A 19,943-nucleotide genomic window follows, 5' to 3' on the forward strand; every position below is an offset into this window, starting at 1 on the left:
GAAAAAATTGAACCAAGTTGAGCCCGAGCCAGGCCCAATCCCAGCCCAATCTAGCATGGTCGATTTTGTATAAAGCTCAGCTCCGTTTCCGGCCCCGAACTTGCATCCTCCATCAGCCACCATTTGGTGGATTTTATCCTTTACATCAAATCAAATCTCCACACTCATTAAGAATCCAGCCAGTGTGAACGATCAACTGAGATTTCCTGAGAACACTATTGGGTGGCCAAACAACTTCATTGTCTTTTGATTTCATTTCTTTTTCTCTTTTAAACCCTGTTTTTGGAGGGGAGGTGGCTTTATATACATAGGAAAGTTGCCACAATCTTCATTCTGCAAAAGAGAGGGAGAAGCTATTCAGTTTCATCCAAAAGATCTCAGGGCCAACCTTGCTTTCATATCAGTACATTCTTCACCTACACACATGGTGACAGATAAGTGTCATTATCAAGTATTAACATAATCAGAATAGTCAAACAGAGGCAAGAAGGGAACCTTAATCACTTCCCTCCATAATATCCTTTTGATGATCCCCTCCCTGAAAGAGGGAAAAAAAAGTGTTTGATATTTACAACATATGCACATATAGAATTACAAATTACACGTATAAATTTAATTCAATCAACAGACATTACAATAAGCAGTAACTTAAGAAATACTAGAATTTCCACATGACCTAAAGAACCCAATCATATTGTTGTAAACTTCTTCTCTTGCAGTAACACTCAACACAAAATCTATGTGACCATACTGATCAAGATAAAGCAACTGTGGCTCGGACTGTAGTTCCTCGAGAGTCTTCTTTACATCCGTCACATCTGCTAAAGCATCATTTCCTCCATACCCCATCCATATGGGCAACGATTTGGGTATGCGCTGAAGGTCAAAGGGTGGGGGTTGGTGACTGCCATATTGCTTCAGGTTTCCCCACCAACCATAGTCATATTTGGCAAAGGTACCTTTACGTATCACTGTCAAATGGAATGACGAGTTAGAAAGTTACTTTAACAACAAACAACAACTGAGCCTTCTCCCAACTAAATGAATCATGAATACCAACTGCAGGAGAGAAATAATTCTGGTTGCGCAAATAAACAAGTAAAAAGGTTGCACAGATAGAACTCCCTAATCTTCAATCCACTCCATAATTTGAATATATTAGATGACATCAACATAAGAAACCCTAATCTTCATATTCTCACAATTAGGGTTTCATTGCAAAAAGTACAGCATTGGTTGCTGTGAAATACAAGAATAGGGGAAAACCCTAGATGAGCCTCCAAAATAGATAAGAAGGATCACAGTACTGAGTACTTAGTGCTCTGATACCATGTAACAATATCAAGAACAAGGAATTAGTACCTGCACGTGTGTGAAGGAGAAGAAGATGAGAGAAACTATGAGAAGAGAAGAAACGGAGGAGAACAAAGGAGTTCATGGTAGGGATTAGAATGCCAATACTGTGACTCCCAAACCTTATTTACAAGTTATTAAGTGTGCAATTACAACAAAGGACAGACTTAAGTAGGTATAATTATACATGAGCGTATTATCAATAAATATGAGACTAAAACACCCCTTAGTCTGCAGTACACCGTATTTACAATATACAAACAAGGCATAACAAAATAGTTTGTCTGAAGCATCATTATCAGCCTATCAATGATTAAAAGGCAACATTCTGGTTATAAAACTTGACTACTGCACAAGTAGTACTAGAAATGATTTAACAGTTCCTGCAAAAGCATGAATGGCAGAGAAGTTACTGCAACCAAGGGAGGGGGGAAGAAAAACTGCATACTCTGAAAAAGATGATTCAAATTCTTTGATGATGACGGATGAGGTTCATATTCAAGATAAAAGTCCACTCGTGAATCATTGAAGCAACAATTCTTCCCTGCAAATTAATCAATTTTTAAATCAACAAAAAATATGAGATAAAATACATCAAGAACAAGAATACATTCATTATCACCTATACAGTTGGGGCACCTTCATATCCTTAAGTATCAGTTTCAGCTGTATATGCCAACTTCACCACTTCATTTTCATTTTTTGTCTCAAAAGCATTGCTGTAACTCATTAACTGCTAACTACAATGCAATTCAAACATCTAACCCCACTGTTAAACTCAGAATTAGGAAATGAATTTTCTATCTTGGTGTGTGAAGCGCTAATGCTGTAGGAAAGCCCTTCATCAGTGACTTAAAGATAACATCACAACAAAACTGTATCAGATCAAAAATACAACACAGCATCCAACCTCTGTTGCCTTCCACCTTATTCTAAATCTCAGTAATTCTTTCCTAGGGGGGGGGGGGGGGAGAGGAGGTTTACAATCTGCTTTCTAAAAGCCCTGCTTTAGTTTAAGGTTGACCTAAAGAGCTCAGCAAACAGGTTATGGTTGCACGTCAACATATGCTGAGCATGAAATCTAGGCAACAATAATTGAGATGTCTTCGAGGTGATCCCATTGTATGCTGAAGATGATGAGATTTACTCAACCCATCCTGCGCATTAGATTGATTCTGATAATCATCCATTTATATGTGCTCATTTTTTCATTTGCACGACTAAAGTCTATGATTACTGGCTAATTGAACCCAAGGAAGCTTTCTTCTCTCTTTTCTGAGCATGCACAAAAGATAATACAGTAAGTCATTTAGAAGTTGGTAGTGTCTATTAAAAGGGATGCTGAAAGCCGCACTGAGACCAGGATTACAGGAAGTTGTGGAAACCCAGAGCGTCAAAGAAATCAATTTCCTATCAGTAGCCTCACCCAAAATATTTTAAGATATGGAAGTAATTAAATTTATATGGCTGCTTTTATGTTAGAATCCCCTCCTCTCTTTTAAGTAATTTGACCATTAAAATTATCGAAGAGTGGTACAACATCAATTATGAAGCATCTTGAATAAAAATCCTCTTATCAATCGGGTAAATATAATTCACCAGGGTTAGGTAGAAAACAGAAACAAGGATGACCATGACAGACTGGCCTAATATGAGGGCAGTAGTGACAAGTTGAGCAGCATAAGCTCAAACCCCCATGGTTCAAGCATGGGCCTAATATTAGGTCTCAATGTAGACCTTGCACACCTCCACATCAGCCTCCATAAGCATAACACATGGCAGCCCAATCCCAAATGTGGAAAGGCCATATTTTCTTGTCCAATGGAGCAGCACATACCCTGATGATCATTTGTAAATTTTAGCCTTTGATAGTTAAACATTTCATTGACTTTAATAGTTTATCAAAGATCTTATTAATCTAATTTTTTGTGGGATTTTTTTTTTTTAAATTTGGAACTCACATGTGTTTTTTGGGTTGTCAAGAATTGGTTTTTAATAACCGAGCAAGGAAATTTCTCAGCATCCAACATTGCATTTGATTAGGATCTTAAGCGAGTATAGGCGTGTAGCTACCAAAGCAGTTTATTCAAGCAATCTATAACTTCCCTTGTGTTTATTTTGTAATCACATTTTTTGTTGACCTTACAGTGTTACCTTTCTTGATAATTCAATTGATTCTTCAAAATCAAGATTCCTTCCTAATCTTTGTTAGCAGGAAAACACAGAGATCAGAATCAGTTACTACCACCACCACCACCACCACCCCCTTTTGGCTTGCGAAATGATTTCTTATTCTGCATTATCAAAATCCAGGAATTTTAGAGCCTAGAACCCCTCTGATAGAAATCTCAACCCTAATTCCTTTCCTTTCATCTAATTGTCACAAATTTTCTTGACTAGAGACAAAATCTAATGTGCAACTTAGGACTAACATGGACTCTTCCCTCACATTGCTGCACCCCATTAAAAGTGTATCATGCTATCATGATAATGCTCTGCAATTTAGAAAATGAAATATTAATTTAGAAGCCTAATGCTTATCTACTTGAAAGTTGAAACATGATTCAAAATTTCAGTCATTCGGTTTCAACATGATTTGAAACGAAATCTTATGCAAAACACAGGGAAGTCCAGATTTCGGTGATTTCAACTCATTTCGGTGAAATCTGGGTTATTTCAGTCATTCAGCTCATTTCGGCATAATTTCAGACATGGACCAATAAATAAAGGCAAGATGCCATCGAAATTTCGAGCTTTGCCCACTTTTGCCAAAGAGCTCTGGAACTGTTAGAAAACCTCAATTTTTGGCAAAATTCTTCATTTTGTTGTTGAACCAAGGCTCGGTGGTCAACTGTGGCACATAGTTGTCAAGGCATCCCCTAGAGGTTGCCTAGGCGGGTGCCTGCAACACCTTCATCGCCTAGATTTTGGACCCTCTCCGCCTTGGGTCGCCTAGACGCCGTGAAAACTATGTTGCAGCACATCCACTTCAACATTTGAGTGGATTTGAAGCATCATTTGGCCACTCAAATTTCAAATTTCCACCTACAGGACTGCTGTGATGGACTTTGAGAGATTTTTTCAGGCAAAGGATGACATGGCTGTCATATGACATTAGGGTGTGAAGCCAAACTACCAATTTGGGGGGGTTTCTCTCTTCTATCTAATAATTCAGACATGTTTAGATTGAAGAGGAAAAAACACCCAAAGTGGGTACGCCCTAATTATTCAAACATGTGTAAACATGCTTAATTAAGCACTCCCAGAAGTTTAAAGGCAAAATTCCAGGTTTTGGCCACCGAAATGGCCATTTCAAAATTTCCACCAAAATAGACCAAATTTTGCTACCGAATTTTACCAAAATGTCAAATATTTTTGGTTTGGTGGGGGGTCGACGTACCACCAAATCCGAAATGTTTAACCTTGACTTGAAATACCAAGAAGAGGATGGGTGACACCATTAAATTTGTGTATAGATAGATAAATCAATATCAACTTTGTCACTGGAGTTAGCCACACACAAAAAAAGGATAAAACACAGAAGAGGAGTTGGGATTACCTGTAATAGCATAGAGCAAATTGCTACAGTCAATATGACCATCACATACGGAATCCAATAACTGAACAGCCGTAGCGCTGTACACAACAGAAAATATATAAAAAATAATAATAATAAATTCACAACTTAGAGCTGGTATAAGTTGATAAATCAGAGTAAGCATACGAAGAAGCAGACCTTCTAAAATTAAGCTGATGGACACCCATTGCCAGAAGCATCTAAATACATAAAACCACTTTACCATCAAGCAGAAACTATAGATCACAGCAAGCTTTGCAAATAGGTACATGGAAGATACCTGATCGAGATGCATGCTAACCATTCTACGTACAAATTGAGAACTGAGATGACCCAAGTAAGATATAGGACAAAGTAGGGCCACAGCTTCGACCATCTCCACTATATCTGGCTGACTGAAAGCAGCTAAAGCCATGATGGTTCCCTATGATGAAATGAGCGAAATGAGCTCTTACTGGCACGAGCGAGAACATCAGAGGGCAGCATTGGAATGCAAAAATGAGAAATTGGTTCCAAGAAGAAATTTGGGACCTGGGAATGCCCCACGTAGAAAATTTTGGAGTTTGTTGTTGAGTACACATAGGTAATCATTTCTGCAAGGTCATATAGAGCCAGTTCCTGCCAACTCCAATCCCAAAATTCCTGCAACATAATAGTAATCTCATAAAGCCGACATAAAACAGAAATTCATAAATCTGTTGTTAGATGGAATGGTGAAGCAGGATTAAAAACACACGCATACACACAAAGGGAAAGGGGTGAAAGGTCTTTAGCTTCCATACCTTATCCTTCTCAGAAAAATAAATGTGTCCATGACTCCAATGAGTACCTCGTACATTCCCAACCCATACATCGAAACCATTGTCAGCTAGGATGAAGCCTAAGGATTGTTCAATTGAATTTGCAAACCATGTATCTCCTCCCTGCCCATGTTAAGTGATTTGAGAAAAAGCCCAAAGCAAAGGAAGGTAATGACCAATCAAGTTTCCTCCTAACTGTACAAAAATAAAGTCTCATGGATAAACATATATTAAGACCAACTCAGCTGGCATCATTCAAATTACTTGGGTTTGCCACATGAATTTCATTCTGCAGTTCCACTCTAGCTGGTGCCATATCTTCCAAAGTGACTATCATATGAAAAAATGGTGAATTTTTTGGATTCAACTCAAATATTTGTCAGTAGATTTTAATTCCAGCAGCCAACATGATGCAAAACTCCTCTCTTATTCAGGATTTTGGCCAACAGTGCAAGCATAGGTTGGCGTATCATTCTAAACATATGTTAAAAGAGAGAGGGATCAATGGTTAAAGTACCTTTAATTGCTTATATTTTCAGTGCACTAATTCACTAAATGACAACATGCATGAGAAGACAACCCCCCCTCCCCCCGAATTTTTATCGTATGCGGTTCCCTAGTGCCTCTCACAAGAGGAGGGTGGACCCCACCCGGGCAGAATGTTCGGTCAGGTGCCCCGGGTGGGTCCCACCCCCTCTTGTGAGAGGCACTAGGGAACCGCACCGGTCAGGGAACCGTAGACAATAACGATTCCCCTCCCCACCCCCCACCCCCCACCCACCACCCAAAAAAAATTGAGGACAACTCCTCTACTCTAGCACTATGATTTAAGGACTTGGTTTTCATACATGGCCATGTATGTACACGACAACCCTTAGTCTTGTAGGGGGCAATTATTACAGGTTGTCACTTTATGCTTATCTGATAGCTGAATTGACAACTGTGTACGTACACGGCCGTGCGCATAACCTTTTTCATGATTTAAATTTAAGAAATGTTTTGCAAGTTGCAACCACTAATTTTATAGAGGTTTTGATCTGCTGCTGACCCAGAGTTAAGAAATGGTTTGCAACTACTAATTTTAAGTGCTCCTGATAGAAAGACAAAAGTGTCGTTACTTCTTCTCCTCATTTTATGTTGACTATTCAAGGAGAGAGGTTATTTTGTAGTGGAGACCAGTGACAAGTGATAACCAGTCCACAAGAGGATCACAAACTTCAGGTCCAGCAACAGTAAATACTTTGACCGGTTCTCAGATTTGCAAGAAATTTCAGAATAATATAGTAAAAAATAGGAAATCGAAGAAGGGAAAAAGAAGATAGGGTAGTATCTCTCAGACTCGAGTCTCTCACCATATTTTGTCTCTCAATACTCTCTCGCAGAGCAAAGCACAAATTTTTTTTTTCCCCCCCCCTCAATCTAATTAATTCAAATTCGTGTACAAGGCTGTAGCCCTTTACATACTTATATAGGTGACTCAAAAACAGACTCGAATACTAAAAAGGAAAGGCCTAACCCAATCCTTAACTAATAAGGTAACATAAACTGATTAGAAAACTAAAATAATAAAAGAAACTGGCTCAAAACATGACTAACTAAAGTAATGAAATAAATCCCATTTTCCTACTTTCTACCCATATTTTAGGCCACCCATTAAAGTGGTCCATTACAAAGAAAACTCATCGGATCAAAGGCCCAACACCTATATAACCCAATTCAAGGCTTATTTCCAATAAAATAAAACCCTTAGGTGACTTATCTGCATCATTTTGTTCGTCACAAAAACATAATACAAGCAAAATAAGTCATTTCAATTTTATTAGAGGGAAGAGAATACCATTGCTGGTGAACTTTTCCCTTCAAGAAAAAAAAGAGAAAGTACGGACGCTGTCATTAAGAAATTCAAAAAGGGCACTAGTAAAAGAAAAAACGAATAACGAAGGAAGAAAAATGAATGCCATGATCCATCTAAGAATTTCAAAAGAAATCAAGCAAAAGACTAGAAAGTGGCTTAATAGAATTGGAAGAACAACTTTGGAACTTCTAATTGGTTCATACTGCAAAAGGTGACTCAGAAAACAAAATCATGTGAAATGTTTTGAGGACGTTATCTTTCAATTGCAAACTTCTGGGATTATGGTGGTATCTTTGACCCCAACAAAAATTCTGAATTGAATCCATTGAAGGGATAATATTTTATCAGTTAAATGTTATTTAAATTATAAATCTGTGGGAAATTTTCAACCTCTTACTTTAGTTCACCTATTTCCAACATCAGAACATCAATCAAAAGGGAGTCCTGAGGTTCAAAGCTTTTCAAATGTGGAATAACATACATAGAAGAAGACTAATAAGGGAAATAGTGCCAATAAACTCTCATGTTCTAAGGACATTCCCATCAAATTAGGGAGCTTCTAGTTTTAACCACATTGGTTACAAGTTAGAGTGTTAGACCGTAACCAAGGCCCTAATTTTTATCATATATAGATCCCAATGTCCCCTATTCACATGTCAAGTTTCAGTCCAATCGGATTTTTCCGAGTGGCAAAACAGAATTCAGGACTACAAGAGGGCGTGTGGGACTACAGTGGGATGCATATACATGAGAGGGTATGGAATTAGATGAAAGGGTAAATGATTAAATTTGGGGCTGAGAACACATGGCCAAGCTACGCAATTCCCTAAATATCAAAGGGTCAAACATGCCACATCATTCTTCCTTGTAGCAGAATTAGGTCATAGTAACAAACCTAACTGTAACCAATGTGGTTAGAATTAGATTTTCCTTTTATTTGTAAACCATCAATCAAAGCTTAAAAAAAAAGGACCTATTATCAGTGTTAAATCTCGTTACAGAAGGCCATTTCGGCCATACCGAAATTTCCAAGATACAGAAATTTCGCTGAAATATTGTATTTTTTCTATGAGTTTTGCTTGGCCATTTTCTGGGTGTAAAATGCCGCAATGTCCGAAATACCCAAACGAAATGACCGAAATAACCAATATTTCGACGAAACGGTGCATTTTTTAGACTGAAATTTCTGAAATATTGCATTTTTTCCCATTTCAACATAGCATCTTGTCTTGGCCTGACCAAAATATACGAAATTTCGGTGAGATTTTGAACTATGCCTATTATCAATGGATGATGGCAGTTTCAGAAGAGAACTTACATTCTCAAGAAGACGAATCGTCAAGGGCTGCCATTCGCCAAGAAAAGGTGTCTATTAGGCTCTGTTAAGACCACATGCCTTGTGAGTTGGGGATCCTTAGAAGAGGAGAGAGTAATTGAAACCCACTTGAGACAAGAAACTAATATTTTGGATTAACCAATTCGGTTTTATGGCAGGAATATAACCAAGGGTTATTCATTTGCTTAGGAGACTAATGGAAAGATTTAGAGAATGTAAGAAGGATCTCCATATGTTCCTTTTTAACTTAAAAAGCTTATGATAGAGTGTCTAGAGAGTTAATTTGGCAAGTATTAGAGAAGAAAAGTGTTTCGAGTAAATATGTGGGCATAGCTGATGATATGTATAATGATTAGCGACTACAACAAGAACTGTGAGGGGTGGAGGGTAGTGATTGGGAATTACAATTGGATTACCACAAGGATCAGGTTTAAGACCATATTTGTTTGCGCCAACCACAAACGAGTTGACTAAAGACATTCAAGCTCAGAAACCTTGGTGTATGCTTTTTTGCTGATGAGATTGTTTTCGTGGATGAAACAGCCTCTCCGCGAAGCAACTGTAAGGTGCTCCATTGCGACTTAGTGGTCGCGGGTTCGAGTAGGGAAACAGCCTCTTCACGAAGGATTAAGGCTGTGTACATTATGATCATCTCCAAACCCTGCAGTGGCGGGAGTCTTGTGCACTAGGTACACCCTTTTATAATTGTTTCGCTAGATGAAACAAATTCAGGGATGCATGCAAAGTTGGAATTATGGAGCCAAACTTGGAATCAAAAGTTTTTAAGATAAGTAGCAAAAAAACAGAGTATATGGTGTGTAACTTTAGTAGCACTAGTATTGAAAGCGAGGTGGCGAAAATTGATGATAGGGAGATGCTACAAAGTGAAAATTTTAGGTACCTAGGTTCAATTATAAATAGGAAAGGAGAAATAGAAGACGATGTTACACAATGAATTAGAATACAGGGGATGACGTGGAGGGATGCGTCTAGAGTGGTGTGCGATACTGCGATCGACATGATGTTTGTCTGTAGATGAAAGAGGCACTCGATAAGGAATCCACTTCCCGTACAAGGTGAATGTTATGAAGAAATATCTGATTGTGATTGGACAGAAATTCCAAGCTTGGTTGCATGTTTTGTAAATAGTTTGCAAAAGATTTTGAAAATGTTTTTAACGTCCAATCAATGATCAAGATTCTCTGTATGCGATATTTCAATGGAATAAGGTAGTGACATTAATAAATTACATGCCCATAGGTTCATTATGCAATATTGTAAAGTGGAGAGACTAAATCGTAATAAAACTACTCTTTAGGGACTTAAGAGTTGAGAAATATCCTTATTTGTAAGTATCATTACTTAACTTAATAAATGTCTTTATTTAGCAAATATTGTGTTTTCTCAAGTGTTGAACAAAGGACAACTAAGTAGGCCTACCCAATAGGATCTCACACTGGCATTATGACTGTGATTGGGATAAACTTTTTTAAAAGATACAAATAGGCAATAGGGGAGGAACAAACTGATGATAATAATTTGTCTCGCCTCCCCTTGCATCCCATTCTCTCTCCCTCTGTTGTGATTTGAGAAGTAGGGTTTTGAATCCTGGTGAGTACTGAAAGAAATTTCTACTGCCAATCTAAAAGAATTGTATTTGCTTGTACCTGTGGTCAACCATTTACTCAATTGTTGAATTCCTCTAAAGATTCTGCGTTTGTGTTCTAACCGGTAACTTTAATCCTTCTATGAGATGGATTGAATACTCCAATTATACATGGGCATGATTCAAGATTTGAAAATTTAAAATTTGACACCTATTTCCAACAACTCCTTGATTGCCGAGAGACACAGATGGTGAAACAAAGCTAACCTGAAAGAGGCCATGTTGAAGCAAAATTGGAGGGCCAGCATTGGCTTTAATATCTCCACCCGCGTGAGAAGAAACACGTTGAAGAGCTAAGACGTGGCCATCCTTAGTTTGAACCTGAACAAAGCGAATGCCCAATATCAGTTTTAACTTTGAATAGAAGAAGGATAATTACCGGTAACATGACTGACAGAAGGGAGGCTGGAAAGAGAGAGAGACGGAAGAGTTGAAATTACAGTGTGTTCAGAGCAAGGATAACCGGAGGGCTGAATAAGCTGAGCACACAAACCCCCACTCTGTGATCGGCGGCGAAGATTCCACTCATCGGGTGAGCAGGTGACCGCACCGGCAAACACCAACAACGCCATACATAGAGAGGTCGCCAGCGCCACCACAACCCCCATCACCCCCAGACGCGAGAACAACTGAGAACCCAGAATTATTTTTCCCCAATCACGAGTGCAACAACTACTACAACGCACAAAGCGAAGCGGCGGCCGTTGTCAATTCTGTAATTCTGCCCTCCTCCGCTTCTCCGTTATATTCTTTTCTTTGATCCCCTTATCCAGCTCCCTCCGACCAATGACAAACAATGCGTAAAGTAATAACTACTGTTTTTTTTTCTGTTTTTTTGGTATAAAGTAATAACTACTGTTTCGTGCCTTCACCTATAAGCAACTTTGGTCTCAAAACCTAACCCGAACCTTTAAGATCGATCGAAAAAACTTTTTTTACTTTTGGAATTGGGGAAAAATTTCATTCACTGTTTACACGTATGTGTGAGAGGGTGAGAGTTTCAAGATATTAATTAATGGGTTGGGATTTATGACTTAAAAAAAAAATGCAGTATCTTTATCAATGAGATACTGCAGGGGGAGGGGATAGATCCTATACAATAATCAATTTTTGTATGGGTATGATCAGAATTTGCTAGCCAGTCAACGCAATGATTTCCCTCCCAAAGCAAAAACAATTGGAGGAAGATCTGAAAAAAATGCTATGTACTTGTCTACTCGATTTGGTGTATTGTTTCCCAGGCTTGCCAGTGGGCTGCGGTAGCACCGATGATACCATCGATAGGGCGTCTCCATGATGAGTCGGTGATCATATTCTTTGTCTTGTGTGTGTGTGTGTTCTCTTTTCTCTTTGTTTTTTTTTGAAAACTTGTTATTCTGTTCTTTTTTTCTTTTTTTTTTTAACAAAACCGATTGATATCCAAATTGAAAACCGAACTGAATGAAACCGATAAAAAATCAATTAGCATAAGGTTATGAATAGGTAAATTGATTATCCATTTATTTCAATATTAGTAAGCATATTTCTAGGTGTAAGGGGGATTGTTATAAATCAATGAGTATAAGGTTATGAATAGAGAATTCCATTGATCTCGTTATTCACTATACAAAATTAGTTGGATTGTCAAATATATATATATATATATATATATATATTATTTTTATTTTTATTTTTATTTTTTTTTGGTAGAAAGCGAATTTATTTATAAACGCGTGGAAGACACATGGAGTGAGAAGTACATATACTTGACACCCACGGAGTGGAATGTGGCCAGTAGGTCTTGCACGCATAAGACACTGCCTTCCGGGCCAGGGAGTCAACCAAGCTATTAATCTCCCTGGAAATGTGAGTAAAAGAACAGTCACTAAACAAAGTGGACAAGTGCTTGATGTCTTGGACAACATTGAGGACATCTATGGGATACTGAGGCTTAGAAGAATTGAGGTTGTCGATCGGCTCTTTACAATCTGACTCAGCCGCCACATAAGCAATCCCTTCGTCCAAACTCAAGCGGAGACCAACTCTTAGGGCCAAAGCCTCTCCTAGTAACGTAGTAGAGAAATCATAGGGTTCAGAAACAACCTTAACAACAGTGCCCTCACCATCTTGAAGTGCATAACCTAGACCCCCCAAGCCTTCATGGGAGGCAGCATCAGAATTCAACTTGGAAAAAGGGGGAATTGGAGGAGACCAATACTGAGGGGGGGAGGAACAAGAGTTAGGCGCAGTAGGGGGCTTATGCACGGTGTCCACCTGAGCTTGAGCCTTTCTGAATTCTTGGAACAGAAGCTGAGCTTCCTTGATAATCTGAACAGGAGACACTGCTTTACCTTGGAACAGAGCTGCATTCCTATTCTTCCAGATAGACCAACAAATGAAGCTTGCTAAACTGGCTGCTACCTTGCTTTGCTCCTTTCCACCCGGCGAAAGAGAGTTCCAGCCCTGGATGAAACGAGGAAGAGAAGGGTTCGTAGGAGGAACATACGACAAAGCCGATCCAAACCAAACTGCTCGAGCCACCACACAGTCCAGAAGAATATGGTCCACAGTTTCAGGGGAGGCTCCACAGTGATTGCAAGCCGGATCAACAGGGATCTTTCTCCTTACTAGGGCCTGACCCGAGGCTAAACCCTCTGCGCATGATCTCCATAGAATGTTCTAATCTTCGGTGGAGAGAGGCTCGCCCAAATATTCTTCTAGGTTACTGCCGGAATCGATAGGTGATGGGCATGCAAAGACGAAGAGGCCAACTGTTGGAGACAATTGTCTCTTTGGTTACAGAGGAGATGATAGGCTAATTTAACTGTAAAAATTCCACCCCTGGTTCCTCCCCAGACCTGGGAGTCTTCTCGAGGGAATAGACTTAGGTTGATTCCAAGGATGGCCTTGACATCGAGGGGATGAAAGAACTAAGTTAAAAGATCCACCTTCCAGACTCGGTTGTCGTGGTCCACAAAATCAAAGACTAGTAGATCATTGACTGGGAGGAGAGTAGGAAACTGAAGCCTGAAGTTCTTGGACGATGGGATCCAGCAGTCATGCACAACTGAAATACGGTCCCCCTTCCCCACAATCCATAACAAGCCTGCTACCAGAACCTTCCTTCCCTCCAAAACGCTCCGCCATCTCCAGGAAGGATTAGAACCCAGAGAAGCCTGGAGAAAACTACAGTGAGGAAAGTAAAGTAAGGTTGCTTCATAAAACGAGCCCAAGCAGTGTCAGGAAATTTCCAAAGTCTCCACGTCAGCTTTCCCAGCAAGGTTGTATTGTGGATGCTGGGGTCCCTAAAACCCATCCCTCCCTTTTCTTTCGATCTACATAGTCTATTCCAAGAGATCCAGCAGATATTATCCGTATCCTCCTTAGAGCCCCAGAAAAAATGAGAAAATGCACTCTTAATCTTGGCATGGTGCGAGGCAGGTAGCTTAAAGTGAGAGGCTGCAAATGTGTTCATTGAGAGAGCAACCGACTTTTTCCTTAGAGCCACCAGAAAAAATGAGAAACTGCACTCTTAATCTTTGATGGTAAGGTTCATTTTGTGATTCCATATTAGTTATCTTCTCAGTGACTATTCATTGATTTCAATATCAGTTATCTTCCCCTTAAAATTAATGAAAAATAATTATATGATTTGTAACAATGATTTCTCTACAAACTATATTTATCCATTGATTTAAATATTAGTTATCTTCCATTCTTTCCCTTACAATATATTCTTCTTTGTTTAGATTACAACATGAACATATCAAATCAATTTTCTTATTCATGGTTGTTTACTTGTTTTGATTTGGGGAAGGTTAATTAAAGTGTTTTTATTAAATCTTTCCCCACTCCAAGTTATGAATATAAGATTTCATTGTGATTCAAGCCTGAAAACAACCGATCTAAATTGATGTTAATCCGATATTGAAAAACCGAAACCGCGGCGAGCTGAAACCGAAACTAACCCAAAATTGAAGTTTCTTAATGGTTTGGTTTCAATTTGGTTTTGGTCTCATTCATTCTAAGACCGAAACCTATTCAGCCCAATCGAAACCGGGCCGAACCTAATGTTTGACACCCCCATGTTAGACACAACCCCTACAAAATGATGCCACTGCCCAATGAAAAACAGAAAATGTCACCCCCATTGATGCTTCATTGTGTGCTCCCATTGGCTTCCACGCTGGCACAGTAGCCACAATCCCAAACAAAAAACCTCTCCCCGCTAGAAAAGTAAGGAGTTGTAACCTTCTTTCAGTTTCCCCTTCCTATATTCTTAAAAATTATTTAATACAATCTTTACATAAAATGATAGAATTTACACTTAATAAAAATATAGGGAAAAGAATGCTACAATTAGGCGCATGACTCCTGCACCTAGACACAAAAACACGCAAAAATACTACACTACCCCCATAGAAAGTTGGAAGTTGGAACCCACGTAAAGAGTAAAAAAGTATGTTACAATTTTTCTTTCACCAACATTGGTTACAAGTTACAACAAGATTTTCCTTAAAACCAAGGATTAACCCAAGTTGGAGTTATAAAGATCAATTTTGGGATCAAAAAGATTTTCCTTAAAAACAAGGATTAACCCAAGTTGAAGTTATAAAGATCAATTTTGGGATCAAAAAATTTTAAAATAAATACAATAAAGACGGAATATATGGTCAGTAACGATAGTTACCAACACACGGATGGTGAAATAGTGACAAATGATGAGAAAGAGAAGCTTATACATGATAAGCTACAAAAGAATCATTTGATGTCGCATGGTCATGTTTAATGAAGGCTTTTAGATGCTCCAATATGAAAGAGTAGTTTAATTCAGATTAAAGGAACTACAAGAGCCAAAGGCAAACCTAAAATGACATTATGTGAGTAAAGAACTTTACAACTTGGGCCTTATATGAAGTACATTGGAGGGCAAAATTGTTGTTAATCAATCGCTTGTTAAGCTTCAGATTTTAGGGCAAAAATCCATAATTAAAATCATATTTGCCAAAAATTAAGGTATCAAGATGATTGTGATTAGTTTTCATTTAATGCTTGGAGAAATATCTTATCAAAAATTCAAAAAAGTAGTTGGGATTATCATGTGATACCCATTCAGTCCATATCGAATAGTTTGTTGATTTTCAAGAAGCAAGTGATAAAAAATTTGCAGACTTACCGATTCTAGGTTTGGCCAGTTGATTTTGAGATCATTGAATCCAAAAACCTTATCAGTTTTCAGTCAACTCATTTCACAATCTCCGCCACATTCAAGTCCCACCTGCAACACCTTATTTTGATTCGTAATCACTTTCACATCTCATGTCTTGCACTCTCAACTGGAAATCACTTGCAATGGCTGCAAATTCGTTTCATATAACAAGAAATGCATGAAAACAATTTCTCATCTTTATTTACTAGCTTTCGATTAGAAGACAAACAGTCCAATATAGATAATCCTCTTTCCTCTCTGAAACAAGAATTGGGCTTCTGAGCTTGGGTGAGATTGTGAGAATGGGACTAACAAAACACAATATGCCAACGGAATTCAGAAAGAAAACCCCAATAACCTATTAGTTTGAGGAGTGTGGCCTCTGGCGCTAGCAAACACTTAAGTATTCAATCCCACCGCCTCTCAATCTCTGTCTGTTCGTGTCGAATCTGAAAAGAGAACCCAGACAGACAAAAACCCGCCACAGAAAGACAAATAGTGTAAAAGAAACAGAACAAACAAGGATGGCCAATCTCTGCAGATTCAAAAATCTTTAGTTTCACATCCAAATCCCAATTTGTCAAAGCATGAATTTTTAGAAAACCCAGACGAAAATAAAGATAAGATCACTGAGACACTCAAAAGAGAGAGAAAAAAAAAAAAAAAACAACTAGACTTGATTCATTTATACAACAACATCCATCAATCCTTGAAAGTATCAAAAGAAACACAAAGCGAACTGCAAAATATGATACCATCAAATATCATATTAAGATTTTACAGATCCGATCAGAAGAAACCCTTATCTAGAAGTAAAATTGAAATCCTAGAGGAAAAAAGGAAAATAAGAGTAGGCAAAGATCAAGAGAAGCAACGTCAAAGAGAAGGATAACTAGGGCTAACGCCCGGGATGGGGAGGGGGAAGAGTCTATTAGAAGAGAACAGTAATTATAAAGTTCATCGGCCTCCTCTGTTGTTGACATTCATCTTCTCGAAATATCGAATGGAGAGGAGAGAGAGGGAGAGCTGAACCTCGTCCTTCCCCCAGTGGATTGGTGACTTCGATGGCAGAACCGGAGAAGGCAACGCAGGGGGGAGAGGGGAAGAAGATGGTGAGAACGACGAAGACGCTGATGATGAGGGCAAAAGTGAAGACGGCGGTAATGAAGGGGGCTTAAGGAGAGGCCAGAGGCAGTGAGAGTGGAGTCGGCGGAAACCACCAAGAGCTAAAACGACAGAGCGGAGCTGTTGAGGGCGGCAGCCGGTGTTGGCCCAGTGACGGGTGCAGATCATCTCCCATAACCTCTCGTCTTGCGCAGTCTTGTACCACTGTTTGTTAACGCAGGAAGCGGTGGCGAGTGAACGCGCGTCAACATGCTTGAGCACCTCAAACAGAAGATCCTCATCCAGATGCACAAACCCCGTCTCCTGATTCTGCTCCTCTTCCAAGTCCCCCTTTCTCTTCTTCGTCTTCTCGGCATCCACCGCCGGATCTTCGTCCGTGTCAAGCTTTCGCTTCATCACTTCCTGTTCTGGTGATTCTTGTGTGTCTATCTCTGCCCGAATCTCTGTCAGTTGGACACCGTAATGGAAACGAGAGACAGGAAGAGGAAGAGCACAGACACCGCCACAAAAGACGGCAAGACGCAAGAGGTCAGGAACTCAGGATTCTCGTTCTTGCGGGAATTAGATTTTTAGTATTAAAGAAAGAGAAGTGGGTGGGGGAGCTTGTGGCCTCTCACACCTCTGCTCTCTCTCTCTCTCTCTAGAGACGACGAAATTACTTTTTGGTGGGCCCCACCACTGACCCACACCTCCCATTTCTTGGAGTTTTTCGATGATTGACAGGTTTAAGTAATCAATGCTCTTTTTGCTGTTTGGTTCTTTCTCTATTGTTGATTTGACCTTTATACCCCTCCTTACCAAAATTTAATGAGGTTAAAACTAGGGTCAACAATCTGATTACCATCCTATGCAATTCCTTCATCTTGCGGTCTCTTGCAATTTTGATTGAGAGATTGACACGTGCTTCATCCAACGGTATAAAATCGATTGATGCAGTTTGTTTTTTTTCTCGTTCGCATCTTTCACGTGTCAGACTCTCAGGCCCAAACTGTAGCACCGCAAGATTAAGACACTGTTCAAGATTTTTTCCCCAACAATCCACGGTCACCATGGAACTTCCGTAAAATACGTCAATTTGGAATCTTATGGAAAAGAATTATTAGATTGATTTTTTTTTTTGGGTAAATACTTATTAGATTGATCATTAATTATTTTTCTTCCCCCCCTTTTTCAATCGCTTCCATACTATTTTTTTTTTCTTTTTATGTGGGGATTCATCGATACCGATCCGTATCAATCATTTCAATCTGGATTAAATTTATCTTTTTTAAATAATTTTTTTTAATATTTTTATCTTTTGTCCGTATTGATCCATCGATGTGGAATTGATCAGGAATTGATGTCGATTTTATCAATACTGATACGAATTTAGGATTAGAGCAAATTTGGGCCAATTCTGATTAATTTTAATCAAATCTGAATTGAAATTGGATGGGAGACTGATTTAACTATTCAATTCGAGTTTTTAAACGATATCAATTACGAAAACCAAGCCAGATGTGAAACAGAATCTTATGTGGATGGCCCTTTTGCAATAATTTAAACACCGGAATTGAGGATCAAATCAATCTCTATCAATTTTGATTCGGATCGAAATCAGCCGGAATCAATCTCTAGAACCCTAGGGTTGCCCCCTCATATTTGAAACCAGCGATTCCAATCCCAAAACCCTAGAATCAACCACTATCAAAATCAGCCAATTTGGCTGATCTAGTTCCAATTTTGAAAAGTCGAATGCAAGCTCTCCATCTCTCAATATGTAATAATGCAATCATGCCAAACGAGCTATCACTTTGTATTTTAGACAAAGTTTTCCTCCACCCATAGAGAATGGTTCACCCACCATTCTAGGTTTTACAAACCTTTCTTAGGCTTTTAGTATGTTTCAAAATACCTTTCCATTTCCATTTTCTCCAACCATTCACCGTGGATGAAGGAAAACTTAGTCCTTGTATTTTTGTGTAAACAAATAACTTGATCTTTGTCTGTGCTACAAAGTCACTTGGACCCATGAAAGATAAACTCGATCGAAACCTGTCAAAACCACTAAGTTAACTCGATTTCGAGGTTTTTGAGACGAGTTGAAGGAGGATTTTATAAAATCCCTGGATTCGACCGGTTTCAACCATATTTCGGTAGTTTCGATATTTATGCCCATCGAAACTTGGGGAAACTTGACGCGAAACTAAGACAAACATGTATTTATGCCAGAAACTGCCAAAAAACCAAGATAGACACTTAGTTATGTCTAATATCATCTAAGTAAATGTTTTTGTATTTATATTTCATTTACTTAAGATATTATTCATAAATATGCAAATACCCCTTATTTGGATCCAATAAAAATAGTTAAAAAGACAAATTTCAAAAGGAACAAAAAAAAATCAACCCCTCCAGTTCAAGAACAAAAATTGGATTTTCGCGGGTAGGTGCAATTTTCAACTTTCTAATGTTAGGGTTTTTCTCGAATCTATAAATTTCATAAATCTTAACATGGTAAAACATTGCTAAAAATCAAAAGTGCAGTAAAATATTCATTTGTTTTGATGTCCGAAAAAATATTTTCATTCAGAGCAATTTTGACAGCACTCACGCACATCAAATTAAGTTTGACTGGTACATAACTCCTTCAATATAAATCAGATTTAAGTAATCTTGGACTTGTTGATTAGCTATCAAAATAAAGCTTTCTAACAAATCCAATATTAAATCTGATTTATATTTAAGGAGTTATGTTCTGGTCAAACCTTATTCAATACCATGTCCAAGAACAATATATAGTATAGAACTTGGATCAAAATCACAAGTAATATTTTTAGTGTTCTCCATGTAAAACTAATGCATGGATTGGATTTAAAATATAAAAAATAGGCAGCAGAACAAAAATCAGGGCAAAAAAACAACTTTGGGCCTTGAAACCAAGGTTCAAGTTAACTTGAAGAAAGTCTCAGGTTTCGACCGAGATATGATCGAAACCGAGACAAACTCAATTTATGGCTGGTCGAAACCTAATTGAAACCCGAGTTTTAGAACCTTACTTGGA

The 19,943-nt window shown here is 38.5% G+C and overlaps 2 protein-coding genes and 1 long non-coding RNA gene across 3 annotated transcripts; 1 reads left to right on the plus strand and 2 right to left on the minus strand.

The window, feature by feature from the left end:
* Nucleotides 1-479: 479 nt before the first annotated feature.
* LOC122658738 (triacylglycerol lipase 1-like) lies at nt 480-11,289 on the minus strand. The gene is made up of 9 exons (XM_043853830.1): nt 11,028-11,289; nt 10,795-10,908; nt 5,713-5,853; nt 5,462-5,572; nt 5,211-5,354; nt 5,090-5,130; nt 4,913-4,989; nt 1,802-1,897; nt 480-971 (listed from the first exon to the last, which is right to left on the minus strand). The coding sequence occupies exons 1-9, from the start codon at nt 11,193-11,195 to the stop codon at nt 649-651; spliced, it is 1,215 nt and encodes a 404-aa protein (XP_043709765.1). The 5' UTR covers nt 11,196-11,289; the 3' UTR covers nt 480-648.
* LOC122658740 lies at nt 1,399-16,887 on the plus strand. The gene is made up of 2 exons (XR_006332488.1): nt 1,399-1,439; nt 16,732-16,887. It is a non-coding gene; the product is annotated as an uncharacterized LOC122658740 (long non-coding RNA).
* On the minus strand, nt 16,438-17,317 carry LOC122658739 (F-box protein GID2-like). Its single transcript, XM_043853831.1, has 2 exons — nt 16,719-17,317; nt 16,438-16,673 (listed from the first exon to the last, which is right to left on the minus strand). Exon 1 carries the CDS (start codon nt 17,294-17,296, stop codon nt 16,733-16,735), a length of 564 nt encoding a protein of 187 aa, XP_043709766.1. The 5' UTR covers nt 17,297-17,317; the 3' UTR covers nt 16,438-16,673; nt 16,719-16,732.
* Between the last annotated feature and the right edge of the window lie 2,626 nt (nt 17,318-19,943).

This window comes from Telopea speciosissima, chromosome 4 (genome assembly GCF_018873765.1).
Source record: "Telopea speciosissima isolate NSW1024214 ecotype Mountain lineage chromosome 4, Tspe_v1, whole genome shotgun sequence".
In the NCBI taxonomy this organism is placed as follows: Eukaryota; Viridiplantae; Streptophyta; class Magnoliopsida; order Proteales; family Proteaceae; genus Telopea; species Telopea speciosissima.

Coding starts and splice junctions, on each gene's coding strand:
- LOC122658738 (XM_043853830.1), bottom strand. CDS start 11,195: ATGGGGGTTGTGGTGGCGCTGGCGACCTCTCTATGTATGGCGTTGTTG. Junction 5,573..5,712: donor ATTTTTCTGAGAAGGATAAG/GTATGGAAGCTA, acceptor ATTATGTTGCAG/GAATTTTGGGATTGGAGTTG. Junction 972..1,801: donor TTTGAATCATCTTTTTCAGA/GTATGCAGTTTT, acceptor TCCATTTGACAG/TGATACGTAAAGGTACCTTT.
- LOC122658739 (XM_043853831.1), bottom strand. CDS start 17,296: ATGAAGCGAAAGCTTGACACGGACGAAGATCCGGCGGTGGATGCCGAG.